The following is a 27474-nucleotide window of genomic DNA, read 5'->3' as shown; positions in this document are numbered from 1 at the left end:
TTATTTCCGATGACGAACCAGTGAAAAGGTTAAATCTCCACAGCTGCTCACTCAGAAATGTTAAAACAAGAAAGTCTGCATACATTAATCAAAAACGTTCACATGTGGCAGGGAGATGGGCAAAATAAATATATATCATTTAGATCAAAGGCTAATGTTATTTAGCTTGAAAGCAAGCTTTGAACAGGGAAGAAGTCATTTAATTATTTAGCTGCAGCTCGTTGTGGTTCAGTATTATTATGGAAAATGCATTCTGTATTCAAATCACTCCATAGCAGCTGCTGTGAAGCTTTTCTAATTAACTATTCAGACAATAAAAAAAGTTACATTTACATTTCAATCCTGCTTTAATTAGACTGCCCTGTCTCGTGCATGTGAATGTATTACCTACAACTATACTGTATATTCTGGGTTTGCATATGTAAATCGTTCTGTGACCCACATGCTACATGCTAACTCTAAGCTAGCATCTTGACCAACATAAAAATTAAACTCTTTGGGCAAATGTTTTCCTCTCTCTCTCTGTGAAGGGAATCCTTTTAGGGCTGTTACATTTGGGCTCTGTTGTTCTCGGTTTTAGCCATAATCCTTATCTGTAATATTCCTCCCAATGTTTTCTGCTAAGACATAATATCAGATGGGAGAAGAAACACAATTACACAGTCCAGCTATATTTAGTAGAATAAAAAAGAATAAAAAATTGATTATTATTATTAGTTGTTTTTTTGGGGGTTTTTTTTTAACCAGGCCGTCAATTTGCAACAATTAAGAACAGTTAACAGACTTCCTGGTTTATGACACTGCACTACAGTACTTAGGGCTCCAAAATATTTCAGTTTTGTTCACTTTTGGCTTTAGCTCTTTTAAAAGTGGGTTAATCCGTCTAAACTGCTGGTTTATTCGAAATCTGTCAGAACATCTGACCGCTTATTTTTTTGGCATATCAAACTGAATTGATGTTACCGTGCTGGCTGATAGCTTTAAAGGTCACAAACGATGCAGAGTACACTTTGACATGTATTTTAAACTCTTATGTCTCTCCAGTCTGTCTACAAACCCCCTGATTAGGAGTCCATCCTCTCCGTCTTTTGCCTGCTCCACTTTTCAGAAAATGTGTTCTCAAACAGGCTGTTTCCCTTCATGACATCACAAAGGGTTGTATCCAGACACTCCCACAGCTAGGTGATTGTCCAGCTGAGTCAGCCTTCTTACTGTTAACAATAAGGTATAATGCAAGGAAGCCCAAACCGCATCCCCTTCCAGAAGGGCATGGTCCAAAACAGTTCTCTTGCATTTAAAGCTACAGACACATAATCAGCCTGTTCTGAGAAGGGCTGAAAAAGAGGGGTTGATAGGCTTGATCAAATACAGGGGCAGGGTGGATTTTTGGCAAGAAACTTCAAAGATATGTTTAGGGGAGCTCTGAGGCTTATTTCAACTGGTTGAAAAGTATGATAATACGTGACCTTTAATATTCAAACACACAGATACCGTTGCAACATATCTTGAGTTACTGAGCGCACACATCCTGTAAGTATGGCTCATGCGTTCTGAGTTCACAGCAACACTGTTTGTTTGTCACTCTGCACATAAATGCCGCTTCATCACACAGCGATGACACCCTTCAACCCGTTTTTCTGCAATTGTGTCACCCATACGAGCAAACTGACAGTCTCCTGAGGCGGCTGTTCATGAATAACACGACTGCAAACATAGCTGATTTTAACCACTAAAGAAAGAGAAGGTGGTTACTATGCAGAGGAAGACATGAGATGAGGGGTTTCTTCATGTTGGGTCAGATTGAATAAACTTATTCTGCACATGAGGCTCTATCACACTTCCTGTTTGAACTGCCTCCAAGACATAATGTGCAATGAAATGCAATCATCAGGGGTCCTGTGGGATCAAATGCAAGTTACAAAATGCTGCAGGGTCTGACTGCAAATAGTGCATCATACATAAACACATTCTGTTTGTACTTAGCAGGTCCAACATAAAGAGAAATAACTGATTTGTGTTTAAAACATTGTCTCATATGTTGGATGTTTCTGCAGTTTCTTCTAATAAAATCCCAATTATATGAAAACATGAAGTATTCATTGGCTTTTTGTTTCAGTGACTTAAATGAATGTCATGATTTGGTGTCTCAGTGTGTTCAGAGGACTGAAAAGAGGTGAAAATTACATTTTCTCTCCAACATTTCTTGAAAGAAAATGATCATGTCTGCCGTCAGAGCTTCTTTTTAAACGTTCTCACCCGTATCTGATTCCAGTCAATCATCAGCAAAGGATTACAATACATTATAATGAGCACGCTGCTGTACCTGCAGAAACTACATTTCCATAAGACTCATAATTATCTCTCTCTGACAAAATGGATGCCTCTCTTCTCAAGGCTCTGCGATGGAAGAGGTTATTGCAGGCGAGGGAGCTTGCTGCACGTTGCCTCTCTGTGCTGCTCTCTGAGTCTCTGTGCTGCAGGCGGGCTGAGGAGGGTGCCACATGAATCTGGCAGTGGCACGGCAGCCCTGTCTGGAGACAAGGTGATATGGACTGGAAATAATGAGCGTGAAAGAAAGAGTTAAGAGGTGCACTCATGCACAAATTTTCTGCACATTAAAACGCGGCTTGGCCTTGCGGAAAGGTCATGTTATTCAATCAGGACGTGAACCAGTGCGAATGGGAGGCAGGAGGAGCTGCAGATAATGCATGTAGGTACACAGCTCAGTGTCTGTGCTCCACTTCATTATCTTTGATCACTTGTGATATCATGTCAGAAGGCAGCAGATGACATCTGACTGCCAGCATGTTCGAGGGAAGGGGTTTTCTTTGTAGCGATTTCGGAGCAACAAGCCTTTTGCTTCCTTGTCTGAAATAATTATCCAGATGCACTTCAAACAACTTCAACATCAAGCCTTCAATTACTGCTGTCTCTACTGCTCTCTTTTTAATTCCCGTTTTTATAATCGCATCAACATCGACTCTGTGCCGGGGTGGCCTTTATCGCCAGTGAAATTTTCCCTGTTGATTTGAAGAAAATCGTTGTTTACAGTCTGCTAATGGCAGCATGTAAATGAGCACAGGTGTTCAGCTGCTGAGGCTTTGTTCTTCCCCAGGTGTGTCAACACAGGGGTTGTTGTTGAGCATCTTGGGAGTAGGCTATGTATGTAGTTAAAGGTGAAGCTGCTTGTTGAGCCCTCGTGTCACACAAACAGAGGCCGCACAGTGGGCAGGGTTTGTCTACTTGGCACACATTATGAGGCTCCATCCACCCTGAGGACTTGACTCACACATGCCCTTCTCCCTGCCCTCTATACCCCCTCCAATCCCCACCCCCTCACCTCAGTGTCCAATTACAGCCCATTCTCATTAGCACAGTGTCTCTCCAGCGAGAGCCTTTGAAAGGGCAGGGGGAATGGCTGCCGCCGCAACAAAGCCACCAACACCAGATCTTTCAAAATCCGGGGAAAGAGTGAAAAAGGCAAGTGCAGGCAGGACATCTCATTATAGAGTGCTGTAGAAGGTGAGGGAAGGAAGTAAGAGACCATCGCTTGCAGTGCTGAGTGTCATGTTATCTTTTTGCTCTCTTAACAGGACCGACCTCCCACCCGCCCACAAACCTGCCCCGCCCCCACCCAAGAAGAAGAACAGTGACATGAAGGGGCACTTGACATCTGATGACATCCAGGTAAGCTCCGCCTCCTCCCATTCTTCCTGCTTTTTTTCTTTTTGTTCTGCTCTTCTCGAGCTTCTCAGTTTTAAACTCTAAGAACATTATAGACGTTGGTGTTTACAGATCGAGGCCCAAATATCTTTAAAAAAAACAAAAACATAAAACAATATTCATATCCAATATTTTCTGACTTTAACCTGCTGCCTTAACACATCAGCTCATCCTGATTTTTTTGCTGATTTGACCATGGGTTTGGCTGGAAAAAAGTGGAGAATTCAAGAAGAAACATTTGGCAATTCGTTGTTGTCAGGAGTTCATGTATAAAAAAAATTATACTCTCAGAACATTACAGACTTATTTTTCAAAGTTTTGCCAGTGGATTGAACAACATTTCGGTCAGAACATGAACCCTGTACATAACCATTCAACACTTTTATCATTACTCAGCTTGCCAAGCAGTCCGAGTGTTTCTCCTCGTCTTCTCCAGACCAGCGCTTGTCACAGAGTTCTTTCCACAATCCAGTTAGAGTACAATTAGCTTAGAGTGCTTGGATGTCTAAATATAGAAACACTCTTTCTCCAAGAGACGCCACTAACATGTAGTGTCATTACAGTGTAATCACTAGTGCTTCTTAACTTCCCCTCAACTGGGTCAGTTTCAAACATACCTCACAGGGCAGCAGAGATATTAAACAGGACCTGTTTGAGATAGGACCCCATTTGTTTGTCTGGACTTCACACTGTTGGTACTGTAGGTGGATTTACAATCGAGGTATATATGCAGCATGTCTGACTCGAGACCTATCATTTGTTTACCTTTATTGTGTTGATTCATTCTGTTGTATGTGGAACCTACCTTATGAATAGCATGTTGATTATATACGAGTACCACTTGATTGTAAAAAAAAAAAAAAACAGGTTTATTTAACAGCATTGTTGGTTTTTAAACCCAGAGGAGACTGAAATATCAGCAGAGAGCTGATTAGTGAGCTAACTGATATAACAATCACATCACTAATCTGTGAGGAAAAGGCCAAATACTCATAGTCGCCGTAAAGACTCATGTTGGGTCTTTGTTACCACGTGCAGAGGTCCATGACGGCTGCATGAACACGGTGCAAACCTTGCTGGTGAAGTTGCTTTCTTGCAGGGTAAAGATGAGGGAAACTATTTTACCCGAATCAGCTGGAGTCATGCTGGACGAGTGCAAATAGGCTACTAAAGATTGTCCATGTTTGACTGAGTGCTCATAAACAATTTGTGGATGATGAAGAAACTGAACCTTTTTTCTTTTTTTTTAAATCTTAGTAAAAGACAATGATTGACAGGCAGAATGATTAAAACAAGATGTGTTTTTGTGTCAAGGCTATGTTTGATTGGTAGTGTCACTCTGATGTCAAATTGCCTTAATTTAGTCTTCTAGGGGTTAATAAAGTTATTATTTTCAAACCTGGCCATGCCAAGGAGCGCTGTATAAGCGTTAAGCTCTGGCAGGGAGCCCCTTCTTAGGTAGCATCTGCAGTACTATGGGACACAGCTGATGAGTTTTGAAGGCGACACAGTGGAGGCAGCATTGCTTTTTGCTCCCGTCTGTGTGTTTACTCAGACCACAATTACAAAACTGCACCACTTTGATTAGTGTCAAAACACATTCCAAAGCCTTTCTCTCTAAACGTAAAAACATAGCTTTCAAAGTTACACCAACTCTGCACAGCTCCTTTTGTGTGTCTCAGTGTGTGACCAGCAGTTTAATTCAAGAACAATATTCTCCTGTCTAGCCTGCAACAGAACTCAAGCTTTATATTGCAATGATCTTCATCATGTCAGTGTACTGTTTAAAGAAATCCTCAGACTTTCCTGATTTTGCATCAACCTTCCCAGTGGCTTCCACGTCATGCTGTTTGCTGTAGATTTGTCTGTAACGCAAACAAACAAGTGGAGCACAGTAGGTGATGTGTGCACATTAAATGGTCGGTTCAGTGATCACGAGTCTTCAGAGGTCACAGAGAGCTCGCAGAGACCTTTACTGTTGTCAAGGACTGTGTTGCATTATACTTGGCCACTCCAAATTGGGGCGATTACGTGTAAAAAAGAGTTATTAGAACATGAATAATTGATGATTCACCTATCCGCACAGTTGACCACGGCGTATCAGCACTACTGACATTTTAAATCTAACTTTATGGTACTCTTTATAGCTCCAAGGTCAAACTCCTGGACAGCTGGGCAGAGAAAGTAATGGAAGTAAGGAAGGTAATGTCCTTTCCTCCCTGCACAACAACTGCAGAGGAGTGCTTGAGCAAGGCATCTAATGCCAGCCTCACTGGAGATTAGTAGAGAGATGAGCCTGTAATAGAAACTTAACAGGATTTAATATGTTCCCTTCTATGGCTTTAGTTGCTTTTAAAAAAAAAAAAAATAATCTGCACACTCAGCAAGCTCACATCCACAAAACTAAAAGTAAGCAAAAGGAAAAAATATCACAGAAGGTTCATGACATGATGAGTAAAGTCTGCGTGAATGAACAATAATCACGGATGCATAAACAAGAAGCATCAGCGTTATACGAGGGGGCATGTGCAGAACAGAATATATGTGGTTACCCACAGGAAAACACGTTGAAGGTCCAAGGTTTTTTTTCTCTATTCTGTGCTGGAAGACTTACCGCACATAAGTTCATGATGCAACACCGACTGGCCCTTCAACACTGAGTCATTTATTTTCATCCAAAAATCAATATTGAATGATAATCTGAAAAACCTTACACCTAACAAAAAAAAAGGCTTCCTCTGAACGACGACACCAGCTGTCAATCATCCTGATGATCTGATACTGTGAATGAGATAATCAATAAGCGTAGAACCTGTGCACAACCCCAAATAAAGTCACTCTCACTGTATACAGCTGCAGGGTACGTTTTCTGAACTTTATTTAAACATAAATTGATTCCTTAACTGAACAACTGTTGGCGTAGTGTATGGATATTATTCATTTATGCATAGTCAGGCATGGTGATGATGTACTTTTTGCAACACAACTTTCTATCTAATTTAGTCATGTGGTTGTTAAGAATTAAAAAAAAACATCACACTGAATTTGACAAAGATGTGACACATAACAAGTTTGTAGTTTATAATTAACATAGCAGTGATGTGTGAGTGAGTGTGTTTGAACTCGATGTCATCAGTCTGTGAACAGAGACTCACACAGTATTGTTCACACTCTTCGTGGTAAACTGAATTTCCCTCGGGATCAATAAAGTATCTATCTATCTATCTATCTATCTATCTATCTATCTATCTATCTATCTATCTATCTATCTATCTATCTATCTATCTATCTATCTATCTATCTATCTATCTATCTATCTATCTATCTATCTATCTATCTATCTATCTATCTATCTATCTATCTATCTATCTATCTATCTATCTATCTATCTAAGATACAGGTTACCACTTCTGTCTGTAACGTCTGTAGCGTTTACAATTCGCACTGCAGTCCAGAAACATTGGCGAGAGATGTGCCCCCCTCGCTAGCAAGAACTTCTCTGGTCCAAACAAAAACAGACCATGCAGGACCAGAAGCTAAAGTTAGAAGGAGGACATACTGGCTGCTGCATTGTTGTCAGAGAAGCTTCAACACAGCATGTTTCCTTCATGTCTGATCATAAAGTAAGGTGATTTTATGATTCAATTCATTAGATATCTTATATATTACTCCTTTAAACTCCATATTCCAGATAAACATGCTGTTTAGTCTGACAAGATGATCAAACACCTTTTATTACTTTGATTCTGTTAAAAAAAAAAACCCAAAAAAAACCTTTGTAACATCTTAATGTGTGCACGATGATAGAAAAGCTCTGACCTACTGTTTCCCTCTACAGGATGTATTATAATCAAGTTACAGACCACTATCATAAACAGACAAGAAACATGATGAAATGGTGTGCTACATCAACAACACATCTACCTATGCCTTTATAAGGCTTTGTAAGCACAAGTTTAATTATGTACAAGCTGATGATTTTATTTGAGGCTGATTTTAGGGGCAGCTGCTGCGCCCTGAGCACTCCTACTTCCTGTGCTGGTGTTATCTAGAATGCAAAATAAAATATTGACAATGAAAAAGAAATAGTGACAGAGATGGTTAATTAACTTAAACTTGACAAATACATCAGTGTTGTTGTTCCTTTTGCTGCTGAGTTTGTTTTTCCGAAACAATAATGAAAACCTGATTTAAGGTTTTGATGACATAGAAAAAACACACACACACTCAGGCGTCGGGTAAAGCACTTTATCACAGCATTGTAATTGGAACCTGATAGAGTTGAATATTACAGCTTTATTTCAAGATGGGTTGCTAGGTGACTCGACTGGCCTGAAGAAAATTGGCAAACTTACGGGTTTATCATGGCCCTATGCACAGAGCAACACCAGCAACACCACCAAAGTATCAACTTCCGCGCTCACTACATCATCAACACTCGCTGTGTGTTACTGAGCGAGCCAAAAACATGACAACCCTGCAGGAGACTGATGTCTTCATGCTCCACATCGACGTCTCCTCCAGCTAATGAACACATATGAAGTGTGCTGCTGTAGCTCAACACAATCGAACATACTGTAGTTAAAGCCTTCACCTTTTGATGTGATGTGAACGGAGCCTTTACACTCATGGAGTGCATTTTCTCCGTCATTCAAACACCTTTTTTCAGAGAAAGGCAGCATTTGGCAGCCTTTCGATCTCTCAAAGTGAAGCGTATAGAGAGGAAACGCTCAACACCTTTTATGTAAATCTCCCATATATTACCGCCATGACTTCATTGTTCTCGGTGACTTTCATTCATTTCTTTTCCTTTCTTTACTGCAATGCGCATGCCTGATGAAAGTTTAATGAACGTTTTGTGAGTGTGCCTTTGTCATTAGAGAATTAATTAATTCCACCCTGTCATTGAAGGTGTATAGAGCCTGTTTTGAATATACTGTAAGAAACCCTTCAAAAGGTACTTGGCTGTCAGTGGCATCTCACTTCTTATTGTGGTTATTACAGAGTTTGACAGATCAATTAGGAGCACGCTGTGCAGAAACTTTTCGATTGGCCACCTGCAGAATGAAAACTATAGAGGACCCCTTTGCCCACCTGCAGTTCTCTTAAATGCTGCAAAAAACCTGAGAACTGCACCTTCAATTTAAGACCAAACTAGATATATGCCTCAGCCCCCAAAGTCTGCTGGTACTTGAGAAAAAAAAGCAGCTGTCACAAATGTGTCATCTCTTGTTTTCATGTTTGTTTGGGGGGAAAAAAGAGCCTTGGGTTACAAAAAATCTGTACGTGCAGTTTCATGGTGTGACTCATGTTGTTTTGATGTATATATTTAAAGTGAAACAGGATTAGTTCCATCATTTCCGTCCTTCATTTTTTGTGCCTGCTCTCTTTCAACATGAATATCTCGCGTTTAAGGCTTATTATTCATGTTTTCAAATGTTCCGAGAACAAACTTCTTGAGCTGTTCAGAGAATTATGCAGTGATAATGAAATTCAACTGTTTTTAATTTAACACTGTAGTGTAAAAAGTGACTATTAAAAAGCCTGCACATACTCTATCTCTTGTTATCTTCCCAGATGATTCCCTAAAGATATTTTCCACAATTTCCCAGCTTGCAATCAATAGAATAAGTATCTCTCTATATAATTGTGTGTTAGGTTGACTTGTGGTGTCTTCGGTTTGGTTTTATGTTCAAACAGGTTAAACTGTAGGGATTTGTACACATTGAAGAGATAAAAACAAAAAAAATAACAATGATTATTTGTTTTTACTTTCAAATTTTAACCTCAAGAGTATCTGCACTCAACATGTCGGAGGAGATATTCCTCTCGAATAGGACAAAGTCGATTCACAGAGTCTCTGGATGAGCTGAACCTAAAGTTTCAGTTAAGAATCATTGAAGAATTTAAAAAACTTCACAGTACATGCAAAAAAAACAATATACACACAGCCAGCTAGCCCATCTTTACAGAAGCCTCAGAAATACTCTGTTACAGAAGTTTGCATCAGACCTTTGTGTGATATGGAAGTGATTAATTTGACAGAATATTTGTGATGCGCACATGAAGTTCAGCAGAGTGGATAAAGTTCAAACTGCTGTCAGGCTGCATTTCTTGTCAGCTTTCACATCTTGTTTCAGCTCATTACCTTTGACAAAACAAATGTGAGAACACAGAGTAAAAAGAATCTTTCAAAATGAGATCCTGCTGCTGAAGCGTTGTGTCTCAAAATGAATGTACTGTATATGCAACAAAAGGAACTAGTTTCTGCAAAGTGCAAATTGAAAAGTGACCTTGCCTTTTGGAACTGCTTGACCCGGATGGGCTGTGGATAGTTTATGATCTCATTACGAGTCTCTCTGAGCTCTCTGTGTTTTCTCGCAGGTGGTTCACCTGGACAAGGACGAGGAAATGCAGAAGCTCCCTCTTCAGCCTCCTTACTACGACATGGCACCCTCTGAGTCGACCCCCTTCACTGATAAGCCGGTGAGTTGTGACGCCATGAGCGGGTTCAGAGGAGCTTCTTTATGAAGGGGGTCACCCACAGCCGCTGCCGTCGGCCTGAAGTAATTGCCGGTGAAAGGGTTGAACTTTATGTGAGCCGTTGTACTCGGAGGCATTTTAGAATTGATTTACAAATGAAACGCAGCACTGTGACGCGTCCTGAATGTCACTGAGGATCTATAAGCGAGCTCATTCTGTCTCTGCTGCTTGTATGGTGTGAAAAAGTGGACGAGTGCTTTTCTAACAAGCTGACCAGTAAATCCACTGGGTGCTCTGACTAAGCTCCTTATCTCATCATTTACATCTGAACCACTCACCTTTCTCTCATACTCTAGGCCAGCTGACTTTACTTCACTGTGTGTGTGTGTGTGTGTGTGTGTGTGTGTGTGTAGGTGTGTGTGTGTGTGTGTGTGCAGCGTACTTTTACATTCTGACCCTACACTCACCTGCTCTGCCCTCTGCCTCACCCTCCACCCTCTTCCTCTAATCCATCATAATTACGCTTGTGTTTGCATGGCAACCATGTGCAGATAAATTGCAGTGTGATGCTCGACAGTACATCATCGCCCCTGAGTGCTAACTGTTGACTGTGAAGTGTTTGCCTTGTTGTATCAGAGGCCTCTGCTAACTGTGCGGAGCTTCCCTCAGTGCCACAGATGCTGGAGACTTTCTGAGGCTTTATTTGCTTTGGCTAGAGTCTCGACTTTGAGTTAAAGAAAAATAAAACTCTGGCACTTTAAGACAGCTTTTGTGCATGCGAAGGCCCGGGAGTGTGCAATGTGTGCCAGCAGAGAGAAATCCTTTCGAAAGAGTCTCAGAGTGGTAAATGCAGCAGCTATACAGTATAGCAGACAGGGAAAGTCTGTTTTAAATTAGTATCACCAGCATTTACTGTATTACTAATGAAGGTGAGAGTGTCATGTTGTGTGTCAAAAGGAAGCATCTGCTGTTAGGGTGGAGAAGAAGCTGGAGTGCAGAAAGTAATGACATTAACACGATGACATGTTAAAATTCCCTCCTGCATTTGCCTCCTATTTGTCTCGTATTGAGCAGGTTAAATACAATAATAATGCAAAATGATTTTTTTGTATTTACTTTGAGTACAAACATTGAGTTCAGGTTTTCATAGAATCATCATATACAAAATTAGTTCATCAGAACTTTTTATATTTTTTTCACTGTTGCAAACAGGCACCTCTGTCTTTTTTCAACTCCATGTAGTATCCCCCTGCTGCTCATCAGAAATAATGCAGGTTAAGGCTTTCCCATTGGCTCTGTGCTTTTGCAGGTGAAAGGCTTTGTCCATTTCTTTAATCCAGTTTTTGTTTTTATCCATAGTCAGTTCTGATGTTACAGATAAAGTCAAGCACACTGCCTCTGAAAGTCCCTCTCCATTTTGGTCAAACTTTGTTTTTGTGTATTATTTATATTTATTATTGTTGTATTCTTGTAAAGAGAGCCACAGACCGGCTGAGTCTGAGATTAAGTGGACAAATCATGTGGCAGATTTTGGTCTTCACATGAACTGGATGACACCAAGCTTGATCTTTGGGTTTAGTGGACCATTGTGGAAGATTTAATTTGCTCAATCAGCAGCCATGGATTCAAATATGAATTCAAATATTGTTGTTTTATCAACCAAAACATAGGAGTCAAGTTTTCTGTGACCTGAATGTGCTCAATGAATCTACAGAAGAAGTTAGTTCTTCTCCACATGACTTGGATGTTCCTACAGAAGCCCAGGATGGACAAACTAAACACTGACAAGGTTCTGCTGTGTTCATGCTTCATAGCTAACAACACTTCTCCTTCACGGTTTCAGACTGTTCAGAAGTGGTTATCAAATGGCTGCAATTTTCTATGTCACCACTAGATGTCTTTCAAAGTCACATATTTTCAATCATTTACGTACATATTAATATTTTTAAAAAGCGGTCAGAAGAAATAATTGGCTTTTAAAACCACTCCGGTTTATAAGTTCAACATGTGTTTGATCTGTTTTCTGTCTGCTGTGTTTGGTAAAAAGGGTTTCTCCTTGATTTAAAAGACATGCATGCTATCCTAGCTTAACCCCCTTCATAAAAACTTCACCTCAGATTGTTTGTAAGTGTGTTGCTTTTCTGAAGTTCTGCATTAACGTGTCTATTAAATGACTCATCTTTTCACGATCAGCCTCTTCCCCGAACAGATTTATTTGGATTTTCTGTGGAGTCATTCAAGGATGTTAAGCTTCCTCAGTTGTACGCTCAAAGGAAGCAGATGTTAAATTCTGATAATCTTTGGACACAGAGGGTAGATTTTCCTCAGATTCATTTGTTAGCTCTGATAACATACCACTTAAAGTGAAGTTCAGGGCCGCTCTTAAGATGAATGGGGCATCAGTGAGCTTCTTAAAACACTATTTGTGAGAGACATGCATTGACTGCTGAGCGTTGACTGTTACTAATGATGATTCTCTCGAGGCAAAACACTATCTGCCAATTTTGGAGTGCGATGTGGCTGTAATTTTCCCCCTGATTGCTCCCTGGTCATGACAAATATCACAGATATTTAAATATCCAACGAGTGCAGGGGGTGAGTGCTGCGTAAATATGAAACGCTGGAGAGATTGCGCAAGCCTGAATTATTAATGTGAAAATGTGTAAAAGATTCAATTGTTTCTGTGTAATCCTTTCTCAGGTTGAAATACGGTACACAGATGCATTTGGAGGGCGGCAGGTATCATCTCATTGCAGTTCAGCCCTCACACCCCCTCATGGTATATACAAGACAGCTGATGTCACAATGCCCTCACATTTACACCATTTTCATTACCAGGACCAAGCCAACAGACTAATAGGAATGATATAACCATTTGATTGAATATCCACGATCTAATGCAGTCGTTTTGAATTTTAGAAAACATAAATGTACTGAAGCAGCAGCAGCAAAGGAGATTCTGATGTTTTTAGCTCCTGAACGAAACAGCCGCAGAATAAACGTGTGCATTATCTTTTGATTCCTGTCACCCTTCAGCTCAGTTTTATAAACCTCGGCACAGTCACATTGGTTTGTGGACTATCCACACAAACATCCATCTTTAGTCAGTTTGTTCAACATATAATTGATCAGATTTAAATGTCCATTATAATCACCGTTAAAGCTCCTGTGAGGTGTTTTAAGCTGGTTATGAAACAGTTGGAAATGAATATCTATCACTTTGTATGACTTTCTAAAGAATGCAAGACCAATAGCAACAAGACAGATATTCCTATATTGTAAATATAAAAGCTTCACACTGCTGCTGCAGGGTAGGTGTCAGATGAAGTGGTAAAAGATTCCTGCTTAGTGATACATGTGACTTTAAAAAGAACGCAGCATTGGATTTATCATCAGAAAATACTACGTACACATATACAGGACAAGTAAGGCAAGGAAAGGAAAGGAGAGGTATTGCTTTGTCCACCGGGGTGCGCCAAATCAACACAAACGAAAGGCTCCACACAGGAGCTTTAAGGTAAAATGGGATTGAGGAAATCAAAAATGTGTTTGCCTGAATGCTGCCCTGTTACCTTTTTGTCATTTCATTTTGTCTCTCCTGTCTCTTTCAACACTTCCGTTTTGTTGTTTTTACAGAAACCTGTCACACTGTATGTACTCCACAGTGCGTGCATACACTTGTGTTGTCAGTGAGTGTCATCATTTTTTAGATGATTATTGACTCTCAGCCCCGCGGTCTCCAATGTGAGGCAGAAGAGGACAATCTAAGAAGAATTCTGAAATAGGATAAACAACACTGAAAGCCCTCATTGTCATTTATTGATTAACCCATTCAGGTCATTTACTCAATCATTCACTCAGCCAAATGCTCACCCAGTTAATCTGTCAGTTAATTATCCTACTTGTGTTTTTGCACCGTGGTCGAAAGCTGGTTAAATGAAGGCCTTTTTCTGTGTTTACATGCACCCTGACATTCTCAATAAGAAGGAAACTCATCCAGCACAGTAACTGCAGTTGCAGCCAACAGTGATTCTACAATACACTCAGTATGCATATGGTCCTGTCTTTAGAGTTTTCTAAAAGATTGCATTGACATAGGTTTAGAGTTGCAACATTGGCCAGTGTGTGATGATCTGTTTAATTACAGCAATTGTTTTTGTTTAGAGTCGGTTTTCATCCCCATCATCTCTCAGCTCTGCATCATTGCTCGTGCAAACAGATCTAACATAAACACAATACAACTGGACAAAAATAAACAAACTATTGTCTGAATCACAACAATGGAAAATGTCTTGATGTGCATGTAAACAAAGTCTGAAGTCCTTCTCCACCTCTAACCTTTTATTTGTGGTCTCATATTCATTTCTGTCCGACTCGTATGATTTGTGTTTGTCATCTCTATTTGTTTGTTTGATTTTTTGTTTACCTGTTCCATGCTTGTTCATATTTTCTTTGCTCTTCTCTCTAACACGGCTGCCCACAAACTCAGAATGTCCCCAAGACCATCAGATCATCTGCTGACATTATTTCCCCATCTCTCCTCTCTCTTCCACTCAGTCTGTCTCTCTCACTCTCTCATATTTTGGCTGCCTCACTCCTCACACACCTCTCGCCTCTCTTGTCTCCAGAATTCTGGCCACAAGGACTGTGATGTCCAGTATGCGGAGCTGGATACTGCAGCTTTGGCCTCCTCTCCCAGCCCACGAAGCTCTGCTAACACTGGCCCTGGGGACCTTGTCGAGTATGCAACCATCCAGCCTAGCTCACACTAGCGCATGCCATTATAGGCCTTTCCCCTCAGACTTTGGCCTCAAGGTACACAGACTGATGCACTCCTCCCCTCCCTTCACATGCACAGACCTCCCTTTTATGTTCTTCACATGGTTCCGTTGTCTTCCTCCCTCTTTGGTCCTGGCCATCTTTTGATTTCCCCCTCGCTGCTCTGCAGTGATTTGGATCGAGGTGGAGATTTCTCAGGCTCTTATTTCCACACAATGTAGCCCTCGTGGCAGAGATGTGAAGAGATGCAATCAAACCAGAATCCAGTCTGCACATAATTGCGTGCCGTCACAAGATCGGACATAAAAGTGCTCTATTATTATCAGAAAATTTAAAGTGTGACTCACTTCATCCTCTTCTTGTCTTTTGGTATTTTAGTGCATGAATTCTGATCCTAGAGAAATCTATAGATAGTAGCTTCCGTGTAAATGTTTAACATTTCATATTTATGTCAAATATATGGGAGATTTGGCTGCATGTGTACGTTGCATGAACGTCGAGAAATGTTGAATCACCGTCCGTGAAATTGAATTTAGAGGTAGAAAGTTTCACTGTGCTTTAGGCTGTTTTTGAGTTGTTTCCTATCAAAAATGACAGTGTCAAACATTGAAGATGCATCAGTTATAATATATATTTTTTTATAAGCAGACAAACAAAATGTGTTTCTCTGCTGATTATGCCACACTCCACAGCCCTGATTGGCTAGCAGGGAAAACAAGCACTCGCCTCCAAGATGCTGCTCCGATATCTCATCTGGAGCCCAGAGGAGAGAGACGGAGAAATCCTCCAATCTCACACAAACACACAAACACAGTCCTCGACAAAACACTCAACACCGTCATTACACACATCCAACAAAGTGGGATATAAAGGGGGGCAAATGGCCAATGTTGCTCGGCTGGTTTAACTGGTTTCTATGACAATTCTACAGGCAGGTTATTCTCCAGGCAATTCAGGAGCGTTCTTCAGGCAATTGTTGAGACCTGCTGAGGTGCTCAGCAAAATGTGTGTTATTGAAATAGTGCAGCAGCAATTCTCCCTACATTTAGAGGCAATTGCATTCCTGGGACATAAATGTGTAGAAGTGAAATTCACTGTTGTGCAAAAAAAAAAAAAAATCTACAGCTGGAATAAGCACTTCTTGTACATTTCTTAAATGATATGATACACAGGCAGAATGATAACTAACAGACAGAAGTCACATTATTTCTGTTTGTCATCTTGCATTGCAGCTTTTGGTTTATTATGGAGGTGACTCTCAGGTCTGACAGCCCCAGGCAGAGACAATTTAAATCCACACCATGAGCTCCGGTTGGCAGCAGGAGATACAGTTTGAATTCCAACAACACAAAAAGCAGAAATCACAATGTCAAAAAGTCGAATAGACCTTAACACAACAATCAGTGATATGCAAATGTTTTTATCATGCAACATAAATAATAGCACCTGTTTTTATCAGTAAGCCTCTCTGTCGGTATTTCTGCACAAAACATCTACAACCACACCTAAAAATGCTTCTTTTTACCAGTTAAAGTTAAGATTGAGAAGATGTGACTGCCTTCAAAACTGCAATTTCTGTTATATGCTATCAAATGAAACTAATAAAGTGATTGTCACACATTTATTTATAAGCTATTTATGCCTTTATTGTAAAGACAGGACAGTGGATAGAGTTGTTAATCAGGGACAGAGAGAGTGGGGAAAGACATGGGGTAAAGGTGCCACAGGTCTGATTTGAACCCAGGCCTCCTGCTTTGATTACTACAGCCTCTGTGCATGGGGAGCACCCATAGCTGCTCGGCCACCGACGCCCCAAACGCCACAATCCTTCAAGCCATGGCTTGATACAATATTGATACTTGTTTTTAAGTATCAACAGAAATTGCAACAGAAATTGAAGTCTTTGGCACTCAATCCTGGGAAATTTCCCGTTTTTAATTACTAAAATATGGCAGACATCAAACCATCATATTGACACAAAAGAACTGTTGGCTGTCACCTTCTCTGCTCTCTGAGTGTTTGTAAGAGACATCAGTGTGACTTCAGCATCTTTATGAGACACAAAAAGAATTTGGGCAACATCAGTATTTACCAACCTGTGATAGTTCTTCTTCACACTCTTGCAGCTTTGAGTTAAAAATATGACTGAAGATCTGCAGTGTTCATCTAAAGCTTTAGTGTCTTCCGATACTATCGATCATTGACCAACAGAGATTTTAATTTTTTTTAAACCACGTGGTTTAAAAAAAGAATCTAAACATTTGAACAAGCTCAGTGTGGCAGAGGATCTTTTTCCAGGAAAACAAGTGACATGTGACGCCAGCGATGATTCAGAAAATGTGTTCAGTATCAAACATTTTCAACCAGGGAAGTAGGCAGGGGATAATATAATATTTATCATTATCTTTCAATTCTAAACTGATTCACTCATGCACAGTGTTTGTGGGTAACTTCCCTCTTAAAGCACACGATAGAAGATGGTTGTGGCGCAGCGACTATAAACCTCGCAATAAAAGGCAGAGCTTTTGAAAAGCTTCATGGGAGGCAGCCATCACAGCCACTCTTCTAAATGCTTATTGCAGTTTTACACTTGAGCAGACGACTCGTGTAGCAGCAGCCAACGTTCTGCAGCGTGCACAGAACATGGTGAGCAGCAAGGAGAAAATCCAATGTGCATTGGTTCGTCAGTGTGCTCGAGCAAGTTCTCTCTACATCTCAATTTGACAAGTCCAACCATTCATCCTGATTATTCAGAAGCTAAATTTCATATATAGAGAGATGAGCATTTTGACTATACAGGGGGAACATATTCTCGTTTCTTCTGCCTCTCTACTTATGACTTTGAATGAAGCAAATGACCAGATTTTAATATTTCTGCATAGAGTAACCTCATTTTTAATACGTAACCATGTGCAGCAGTCTGCATTAACACCCCCGATTTATCTTTGCTATTAAATCTTTGGCGGCTGCATGTGGGAAGAAGCTCCTCAAAGTCTTCCAAAAATATCCAGTAAAACTTAATTTATTCTGGATGTAGGTTTTAAAAAAATCTTCATTACACTATCATCATTTCTCATGAAATGAGGCTCAAAGTGAACGTTATCTAAGAGGCGCTCAGAACAGCCTGCTTTCAAATATGTGGGTGTTTTAAGGACACTATTGGAACAGGTTGAATTGAATTAAAACAGGGAGTATAATCTTCATCTGTCAGCCATTTATAACCTATTTAAAACATCTCTTGAGATTGATTTTTACAATTAAATATTTCTTGAAAATTAATCTATATAATATTTCGCGTCAATGTTTAACGTTTCAAATCTTTTCTGAAAACATGTGAAACCGTCAGATAAAACTACTGCGACACAAAGAAAACAAATGCATGAACATTGACTCAGGTCAGCGTTTACAATGTGTTCAGTCAGCAGCAACGTAATTGATGTTTTAGTGTAGCAGATGAGGATGTTAAACATGAAGGTCCTCCTGGGAACATTACTTGTTTGCAATAAGCATTAAGCGCTGTCCTGACTGGCTCCAGTCAAGAGGTCACAACGTTCAATCAAGCCTTGGTTTGCTGAGCCACAGACCAGACCTCAAGTTCAAATCCAGGGAGTCAAATTCCTTTTTTATTCTCTGAGCAGAATAAAGGACGTTTAGTTCACCTCTGGTCAGAGGCTTGAAAGGAATCAGTTAAATAAATCAGCCGTCTGTTAATCACAGCCTGATTGTATTTCCTATTATACATTCATTATTTTAGTTACACAATGATCAGATATTAAAATGTATTCAGGCCATATTTCTCCAAGGTGCTATCTGTCCAACATATGGGTGTTTCAGAAGGACTTCAAGGTGAGACAGATTTCATTTAGATAAACCTCACTTTGAAATGTATGCATGATTACAGAACATTTCTATCAACTTTTTCGCTTTACATTTTGAACAAAGAAAAGAAAGTTTTCATGTCAGTTAAAATGAGTTTGTGTGACAAAGTGAAACAGCACAAATGACCTCTGATCGGCTTTGTAAAGAGTTTCTGAACTGAATGAGCCTTTTCTGCAGCGTGGACCTGAATGCACCATGTCGCTTTCTAACAAGTCCTCCCAACAAATACAGCAGCTGGGTCAGTGACCCTAAACTTGAAAATATGAAGTTTTAGTTGCCCTCCAGTGCAGGTTTTGCTCTTCCATGGCACTTCAGGCATGTTAGTCAAGTTTTAAGGTGTCATAATTATTTAAGAATAAATAAATGAATAAAAAGACGTGTATCAGGTCCAGATGTTACTGCTCCTCTCCACCGCCACATTATTGTCTGTGTCAAAAATTAAAAATCAACAATTGTTGCTTTTTAGTTTTCCATCACTTTCTGTGTTTCATCCTTGCAGCAGCCACACGTCACCGCAGCAGGCTCTGGCTAAGATTTATCTTCTATTCCATCGTTACTTTCTAATAGTTTTTATCTTCCAAAGCAGCCACAGAATATTTCACTCCCTATCTTAACATTGATTCAAACACAAGTGTAAAACCAGAGGAATGGAAAACTCTTTGCTGCACTTTTCTTTAACCGTCAGATGATTTCAGTTTAATTTCACAAAATAAAAAACGCTGTCTGCTGCCTCTTCAATTCTTAAAGTCTAAAAGAATATTTTCCATTAATGGCCTACTAAACATTAAGTTCCCTTTAAAAGTAAGTTAGTGTCTTCCATTTGGCCATCATCCTAAATCATCCAAATCCCTGGCCTGCTGCCTGGAGTTTAATGTTGACAGTCTTTGAAACAGAAAAAGACTCGTTCAGTTTGACTTCTGCTGAAGATCACCCAAAGGTGGAATAGATTTCAGCCATAAAGAAATGTATCGATTAACAAAAGTTAGAGGTTAAACTAGTTTTTAAAAAGTCTATGGCGGCTCAAGGCTCAGTGAAATGGATGAAAAAGAAAAGATTCAAAACTTATTTTTGTGTCAAATACCTAACTGCATCAACAAAAAAAAACCCACACACACACAAAAGCCCAAACTTTTGACGGACACTGAAGGAGGAATCTAAACTCCAGTGACTAACAGCAAAGCAGACATGTTTTTTTTTCCGACAGCAGGTTTGTATTTGTGATTGTTTTTGTTAGCTGCCCTCCTATAAATGTGCAGCATGTAGGTGTGCTGTCAGTGCAGCAGGTATTTGGCTCTCAGCAGGTTTAGAGATCTCTGATTCAGCTCAGGCTGCACTGCCGAGCCTCCTGGAGATCGATTTGACCATATCAACATCCATAATGGAAGGAACCCAACGTAAATACCTCCCACTCCCAGTTACAGATATGTAACTCTAACACATTCTTTCTAGAAGCTACTTGCCCTTCATAAATGATAAATAAGACACTTACATCAGATATAGTGTAATCTCATAAATTAGTCATAAAACAGTACACATAACAAAACAAGCAAAACCTGGAAAGTTTGTTTTGGTGCCGGTGGACTTTGTCTAACATAAACCCGAAACAGATCATTCATACCTTTGAGTTTCTCTGTGATATCAAGCACATTTCTGTTTTTCCCAAGATCTAGATTTATTTATCCCGTTATCTTGGGATAACTACATACGTTATTTGAGATCTCGAGGACATGGCTGAAATTAAGTTAGCAAGCGAAAACAGGCATGATCCCGAAATAATAAGATAAATAAGTCAAGATCTCAAGAAAACAACCAAAGTTACTGCAAAACAGTCTCTTGTCAAGACAAAACATCTTTGTATAACCTTTTTTCACCATGCCAATTTGAAAGGTAGAGCTTGGCATTTTTGGGAAATGAGCTAATTAGCTCTTTTGCTAATCACTACTACTGTAGCCTACTATTCTTTTAGCTACCCAGAAAAACCAATTGGCTCCCTATGTTAATAGTCCAGTGAAACTAAGGATACTAAACTGGTAGATGGTGAAATTGATTAGCATAGCCAAGGCAAAAGTGCTGGCTTAAATTGTTATTAATAACAAAATGTTCTTACAAGCACTTTTAAGGATCACCTCGAAATAACCATGCAAACCAGTACCTGAAACTGTACTTGAAATATTGTGTTTGATTAAAACATGGTTGAAAGATTTTAATCGTTAAATCAAACTATGCTAACAGTTTCTCTTGGTTTCCAGTCAGTGTGCTAAGCTAACTGTCTTCTGTTTCCAGATCTAAATTATGTTATAAGACCCATTCTTTGTGCACAGAAAACTAAACTATTTCTCAAACTATTGCTTTGGGAAAAAAAGTCCAAAAGGTGTCACAAAAGGTGACACATTGTTTTCTCTGGTCTGAGCAATTCTCAGTGAAAACTTTTCTCAGCTGGTTATGTTTTTCATCAGAGTGACACTTGATCATTTGTCAGACTTCTATTGTCAGCACTTTGCTTAAGTTTCAGGTCTGAATTTGTGAGAGTCAAACTGTTTCGCAGGCTGCTGGTTTAAATTGAGCCTGGAATAACCAAAGTTATGTCAGAAAGCAAAGAAATTCTTAACCAAGCAGAACTTTTTTCTTCGGCTGTCTCAGTGGTCCTTTAATCTGACCTGAAACAAATAAGGACTTCAGACATTTCTGTCAATGTCTCAGGCGTGTGCGTCAGGAAAGGTTTACCCTCTCGCCGTCTTCTGTGAAAACACTGATTCACCTTCACACACAATCACCGCTCAGCGCCTTGTCTCTGTGAGATCTGCTATTCTCGTCTCAGCGTTCATCCCTCCCAGAATCCTTTTAAATCCGTTTTTTGTTTCGGGCAATTATTGACTCTCTTTCTCTCTAAATGTACTTGTTGTTTGTGTCCTTATTTACGTATGCAATAAAATGTAATTTACATTAGGCTAAACAGTCTAAACGTGTTAGGCTTTCAAGTGACCTTAGACTGTTAATGGCCTGAAAAGTAAAATCTTTATTTTGATCACTTAAATAATTCACTCTATATAATATATACATAAGATATATTACGAAAGGATACAATAGATTATCGTATGATACGTGACCAAACAATGAGATATGCTATGATACTTGACTGCACGATGAGATACAATATACGATACAGTACAGTACTTATGTAACATATATTCATCAACTTCAAAGTCAGCTTTGACATACTTATTTTTTTATAAAGACTTTTATATTTCTGTATTTCTTTTGGCACATGCATCTGTTTTTAGGCAGATTAACGATTGTAAGAGAGTTTGTATCTTCCTTTGTGTAAGTTTTAATTTCCTTTCGTCTTCTTATGTGTGTATTCTTTTTTTATTGTGTTTGTTATAGCCAGTGATCTTATATCATTATCAAAGTTCAGTCTTCTCAATCACTGTTTATCTGGTAACAAATCAAACACACACGATTTAGAGTCCCTCATGATAAATGCTAAGTTAAGTGCAGCGTAGCCACTAGAGGGCACTCAAACAAGAAGAATAGAAAAAGTAGTGTATAGTCACAGGTGTCAAGTGTTGTAGTTGTGCTATAGTTGTAGTTGTTGTTCTAGTGTCCTGTTTTCCCACTGATTTGTTCATTTGATTAGAAGGACTCTCAGTATAAGTAGCATGAAGTTTGTTTTAGTCTTTTAATTTGAGTGGAAAACAAACTTGTGTTAGTTTCTCTGGGACTTCTGTGTCTTAAAACTAGAATCTGAATTTTCCAAAAGTACAAAAAACAAACAAATGTGATTTAACTTGAAAGGCAGGGGGAAAATAATCTGTGACCTTATGTTATTTAGCCCATTTTCTGCATTTCGTAGTGGTTTAATGGCCTGCAGTGGTTGTGCTGCAACTTTTACGATGATCACAAACACACTGGTTACAGTGTCAGTAATTTTTTAATAGCACAATACATCTGTGGTGTTAAGCAGTTGACTCCCCATACACAAGCTGGCACATCTCTGACAAAGCACAGCAGAATACTGAACTCCTCTCCCAGTGCAAGTGCTGTGATTAAAAACTAACACACCCACCGAATGATGCAAACTAAATCCAAACCTACGCTCTTTTCTGCAGACTTGTCTGTATTCAAAGCTACAGCTCTACAACCAGTTTGCACAGAGACTTCAGCACGGTGGCTGACCTCCTGAGGACACAGAGTACACAGCTCCATTAAAGATCTTTAAGCCATTATAAAGTTTGAAGTGGAGCGAACAGCACTGTGTTTTGAATTCTAATAGAAAAAGTGTCAGACAATGGATGCTTTAAACGTTATGATGTAACACAAACACAGCAGAGTAGCTGCTGCAGTTGTTTTGGTTCAATTAGGAGAGATTAAGAGAACACTTTCCACAGTCTGCTATGAAAAAGTTCACACTATTCCGCTATTCCTATCAACATACATGTTGATAACAGGGATGTGTAACCTCATAAAATCAGCCAAAAGCACTCCACATATTAATACATAGAGACCCGCAGTTGAAGCTGTTTAATGCCCTTTAATGTTTTTTCCATAATCTGTGAAAACAACCTCCATTATGTGCTCAGGTTTTTTTTTCCAGTTTGGAATGGCTATTTATCATAAGACAGACTTAATTAAAACAGAAAAACGGGCAGTTCTCAGATGGACTTTCACAGGTAGATGTTTTTAAACTATCTGTTGGGAAATGCAGTTCCTCTTTTTCCTGTAGTTCAATCAAAATCAAGGACAAAAATACAGGATATCTCATCATCTGCTTCACTGATTTTGACCAGTCGTTCTTCAGTTCATCTCCCATGCATCCACAAACGTTATTCACTTAAATCCAAAATACCATGTACACTGTTTAACTCCAAGTGCCAACAGTTTTCATCATTTGCAATTATGTCAGAGAAACAAAGCAAAGTCGAGACAGCTATTTTCTGTATCTGTGTCCAAGCCTTTGAATAACTTCTCTGTAGCTGGCCTAGAGCAGTTCTCACCACCATCTGTACCTCTCTGATCAAAGCAGGGCCCTCAGTGTAAAACGTTATGCACTCATGGCATATTAAATTTTACATCTGGTGCTGGAGTGCTCATAGGTTTCCTGTAAGTGTCCACATAACATTTAAAATGTGTTATTAAAAAAACATATTTTTAACAATCTGATAAGTGAATGCAGATGTTATGACAAATACAGAAAAGATATTTTTTAATAAAGAATTAAAAGCATAAAAATGCATCAAAACAGAATTGTTACTGTTTTAGTTTTGACCCTGTTGGTTGCTCAGAGTCGAGAAACATGCATAAATATTTATTATCATTGTGCAGTTTGGAGCTGAACTGTGACATTGAAAAATAAAGTTCATAATGTTTCTTTTATAAACCACTTAGTGTTCTGCTGTGGTAAACACCCTGACTTAAAGGAAACCCTTTGACCCTGCAGAATTATCTGCTTTCTTCTTCTTCTTCTTCTTCTTCTTCTTCTGTCCCCTCCCTGCAGGACTCTGGGAGGCGCCCAGAAGAGGTGTTGAACCCGGCTGAATACATGAGCTACCAGCGCGTCTGCAACATGGAACAGTTCCCTGAGTCTCAACCTGCTCCAGCCTATCCTGTAACCTTCTTGCCTCAGCATCCCTACACGCAGCAGCCACCTAACGAGCCTTTGTACTCCAACACTAGCTTCCCCGCCCCCGCCTCCGTCCCCGTCCCTGTCCCCGCCCCTGGCCCTCGCGCTCCATACACGTTTCCCAAGGAGCAATCCGTGTGACATGCCACATAACTTTTAGCTCTTCAGGAGGTGACGCGATCGCACCTCTTGGAAAATTACGCTCTGTTGAAGGGAAGTGCATCCATTCCCACCTCGCTTTTGTTTATTCTGTACGCTTAAACCACATGTGGGCTTCTCCCTGACATGATGAAAGTGTCTGTAATATGTGTCCCTGAACCCCCTGTGTATTGTGCACTCCACCAAGGCTGTCTGTAAGACCCTGCTCACATTGTGATGTTAGCGTAACCAACACAAACTACCCCCTTCCACCACTCCCCCCACCACCACCTTCACGTGCCCACATGTCCTATTTTTTTTCTGATTGCCTCCTGAATATATTGCTTTTTTTGCCAGCTGTCTAAAACCGTGTACAGAAAATGCCATGTATCACTCAAGATGTTATTTTTCTTTTTTTTTTACATTTCCTACAGTGATAGTGACCTTTTATTGCATCGTGCTTCTTTTGTTAATTACTGTTTGTCTGTCAATCATATGCTTGCTTCTTTGAAAGTAATATACTGTACTGTACGTGTGACGGGTGTGTTTTGATGAAAAAAAGAAGAAAACAAATGCCGTATAATTTGTATAGCTAATTATCAATCTATTATGACGTGGACTACCCCTTTAATGACAGTAAATGACAGGGATGATCTGTGAAGATGTGAATTGGCAGTCTCTCATCTGATCCCTTCATTACTTTTCATAATAACTTTGCTCTTATGTAGGAGCGGATATTTCGGACTATTAGAAGCGAATGTTATCCTCATTAGCACTAAGAAAAACAAAGGGCTTGAGATCCAGCAGTATTACTTTCTTCTACTCCTCCATGTATTATTATCCGTCTACCCACACTATTATTATGAGTTGTATTGCTACTATTATTATTATCATTATCTGCCAGTAGTTGCCAAAGACTTAGTTTCATTCTTTTTGTCCTTATGCGTTCATACCAACGTTTACATTTTAACATCTTTGTTTGACAGGAAATAAACTTGGTTGATTGGCAATGTGCTATATTCTCCTGGTTTACATTTCTCCAACTATATGCCATATTTTCCATATCTGTATGTGAAAATTTGAGTTCCTCATGGTGGTTGCTTTGAGGCTCATTGCATTGTGCGTCTTTGCACTGTTTTTGTGCGGGGATATCAACCAGCAGGAGTTGCTCTTTATGCGGGTGCAATAGGTGAAGACAATCACATACCTGGGTTGTCCTGGGAAAAAAACAAACAAGTTCACTAAAAGGGAATGACTTTTTCAAGGACAGCCCACACTTCTAACATATTTAAATATTTTTTTGAATATAATTTGTACTAATATAGCCTAAAGCGTTTCAAATCAATTGAAGGAACGCTGAAGACAAAAGCTTGCTACTGTATTTTTTTAGAGACTGCGTAGTTATATATATGATAGCACTTCACTTATTTTCAGAGTCCCTTTTACACTGAGACTGTTCAGTTAAGACCATACATAAGCTAATGTGCTTGACGAGCCTATTTAAGGATACTGCCTCCTACACACACAAGCCCTCTAGACACAGCAAATTTGCATAAACGGAAAGTTCACATTTTTTGCCATGTCAGCTGTATGAAAACAAAAAAAAAATGAAGAAAAGAAATTACTTGTGTTTGTGATAATTGTGAAAAAATACCTTGAGGTGTTGAAGGTAATTTAGTGTTAATTCTTAATGGTGGTTATTGGGATAGAGTAAAAATTGTGAGACTTTCTCCTGTGCTCACCTTGTTGTCTTGCAATGGCTGGATTTGTGTGCTAGCATTTAGTTTAAGAAGCGGCAACGAACCGCTGAAGGAGTTCGATATTGCTGTACCTGATGTGCGATATGAAAAAAAAAACACTGAAACACTACTTTAGTCTTTTTGTGACACATTTATTATACATGACATCCTTCCTTTCATTATAAAAATAATCATTATTATTATTATTATTATAACTGTTAAAGTAGGTGCCACAACTCGCTGCATAGTTTGCTTGAGATGGCATTTACATGTATCTCTTTTCACAATGATTCCTTACATTTTCAGTCACATTGAATTATTTTGAATGTCCTGAAGATTATTGCCACGTTTGTTTTCACCCTCAACTTTGTTGTTTTGTGTTTTTGTAATACTGTAACAATTTAGGTTTTATTTTTTTAAACATATGCATAAATAGGCCTACAGCAGATTTCTTTTGACATTTATTGTACATTTTTTGTGGAAGGATATTGCCTGGATATTAATTAAGGTTGTGAAATCTTTTTTTGTTTTTCGGGCTGGAATAATGTGAATCAATTTAACCTGTTGTTTTTTTTTGTTTGTTTTTTTTAATTTGGATTTTGTTTGATGTAAATATTAACAATGTATCTGATGTCAGTTTAACATTAAACTTCACAAACTACCCATTTTGCTGTTAATGTGTTGTCAATATGGTCCACACACGCATTGTACATCTTGAATTTAAGTCCTTGTGAGAACAAGTCAATCAGGCAAGCTGATTCATGAGGGTTAGGTTTATTACACTCATCTGGGTTGATGTCAGTCCATGGTAAGTAAGTAATCATCCTCATCCATTATGGTAGCTTTAAACCTACAGTAAGTGATTTCTTTTTTGCACACATGTGGCAGCATTACACCTTTATGTGGCCTTATAAAGTTACATATTCATGAATTCAATATACAAAGCACTACATTAGCTCTCATTTGGAGCTATGGTTAGCAAAACCAATAGCAAAAGTTCAATATTCATTTACCTTTTTGCTTTGTTTTTGGTCACCACCATCATCATCTAGAAACACTGGCCCTTTTCCTGCAAACAGCACAACTGTGCTAAAAAGCTAGTTGCTAACTTTT

General features: G+C 39.2%; 1 protein-coding gene across 3 annotated transcripts in view; it reads left to right on the top strand.

Annotated features, from left to right (window-relative positions):
* Positions 1-27044, top strand: part of nectin1b (nectin cell adhesion molecule 1b) — a 147052-nt gene extending 120008 nt beyond the window's left edge. Inside the window, exons 8-11 of one of the 3 annotated variants that reach the window (XM_079353296.1) lie at positions 3596-3687; positions 10108-10209; positions 14835-15021; positions 24359-24495. In XM_079353296.1, coding sequence (XP_079209422.1) covers positions 3596-3687; positions 10108-10209; positions 14835-14978 — 338 coding nt within the window. In that variant the 3' untranslated portion in view covers positions 14979-15021; positions 24359-24495. Of the gene's footprint in view, positions 1-3593; positions 3688-10107; positions 10210-14834; positions 15022-24358 lie in introns of all 3 variants that reach the window. The other 2 variants (XM_079353294.1, XM_079353295.1) reach the window with 2 other exon arrangements.
* The last annotated feature ends 430 nt before the right edge of the window (positions 27045-27474 follow it).

The sequence above is a fragment of the Symphodus melops genome (genome assembly GCF_947650265.1).
Source record: "Symphodus melops genome assembly, chromosome: 10".
In the NCBI taxonomy this organism is placed as follows: Eukaryota; Metazoa; Chordata; class Actinopteri; order Labriformes; family Labridae; genus Symphodus; species Symphodus melops.
This window is presented reverse-complemented; position numbering and strand designations above follow the sequence as displayed.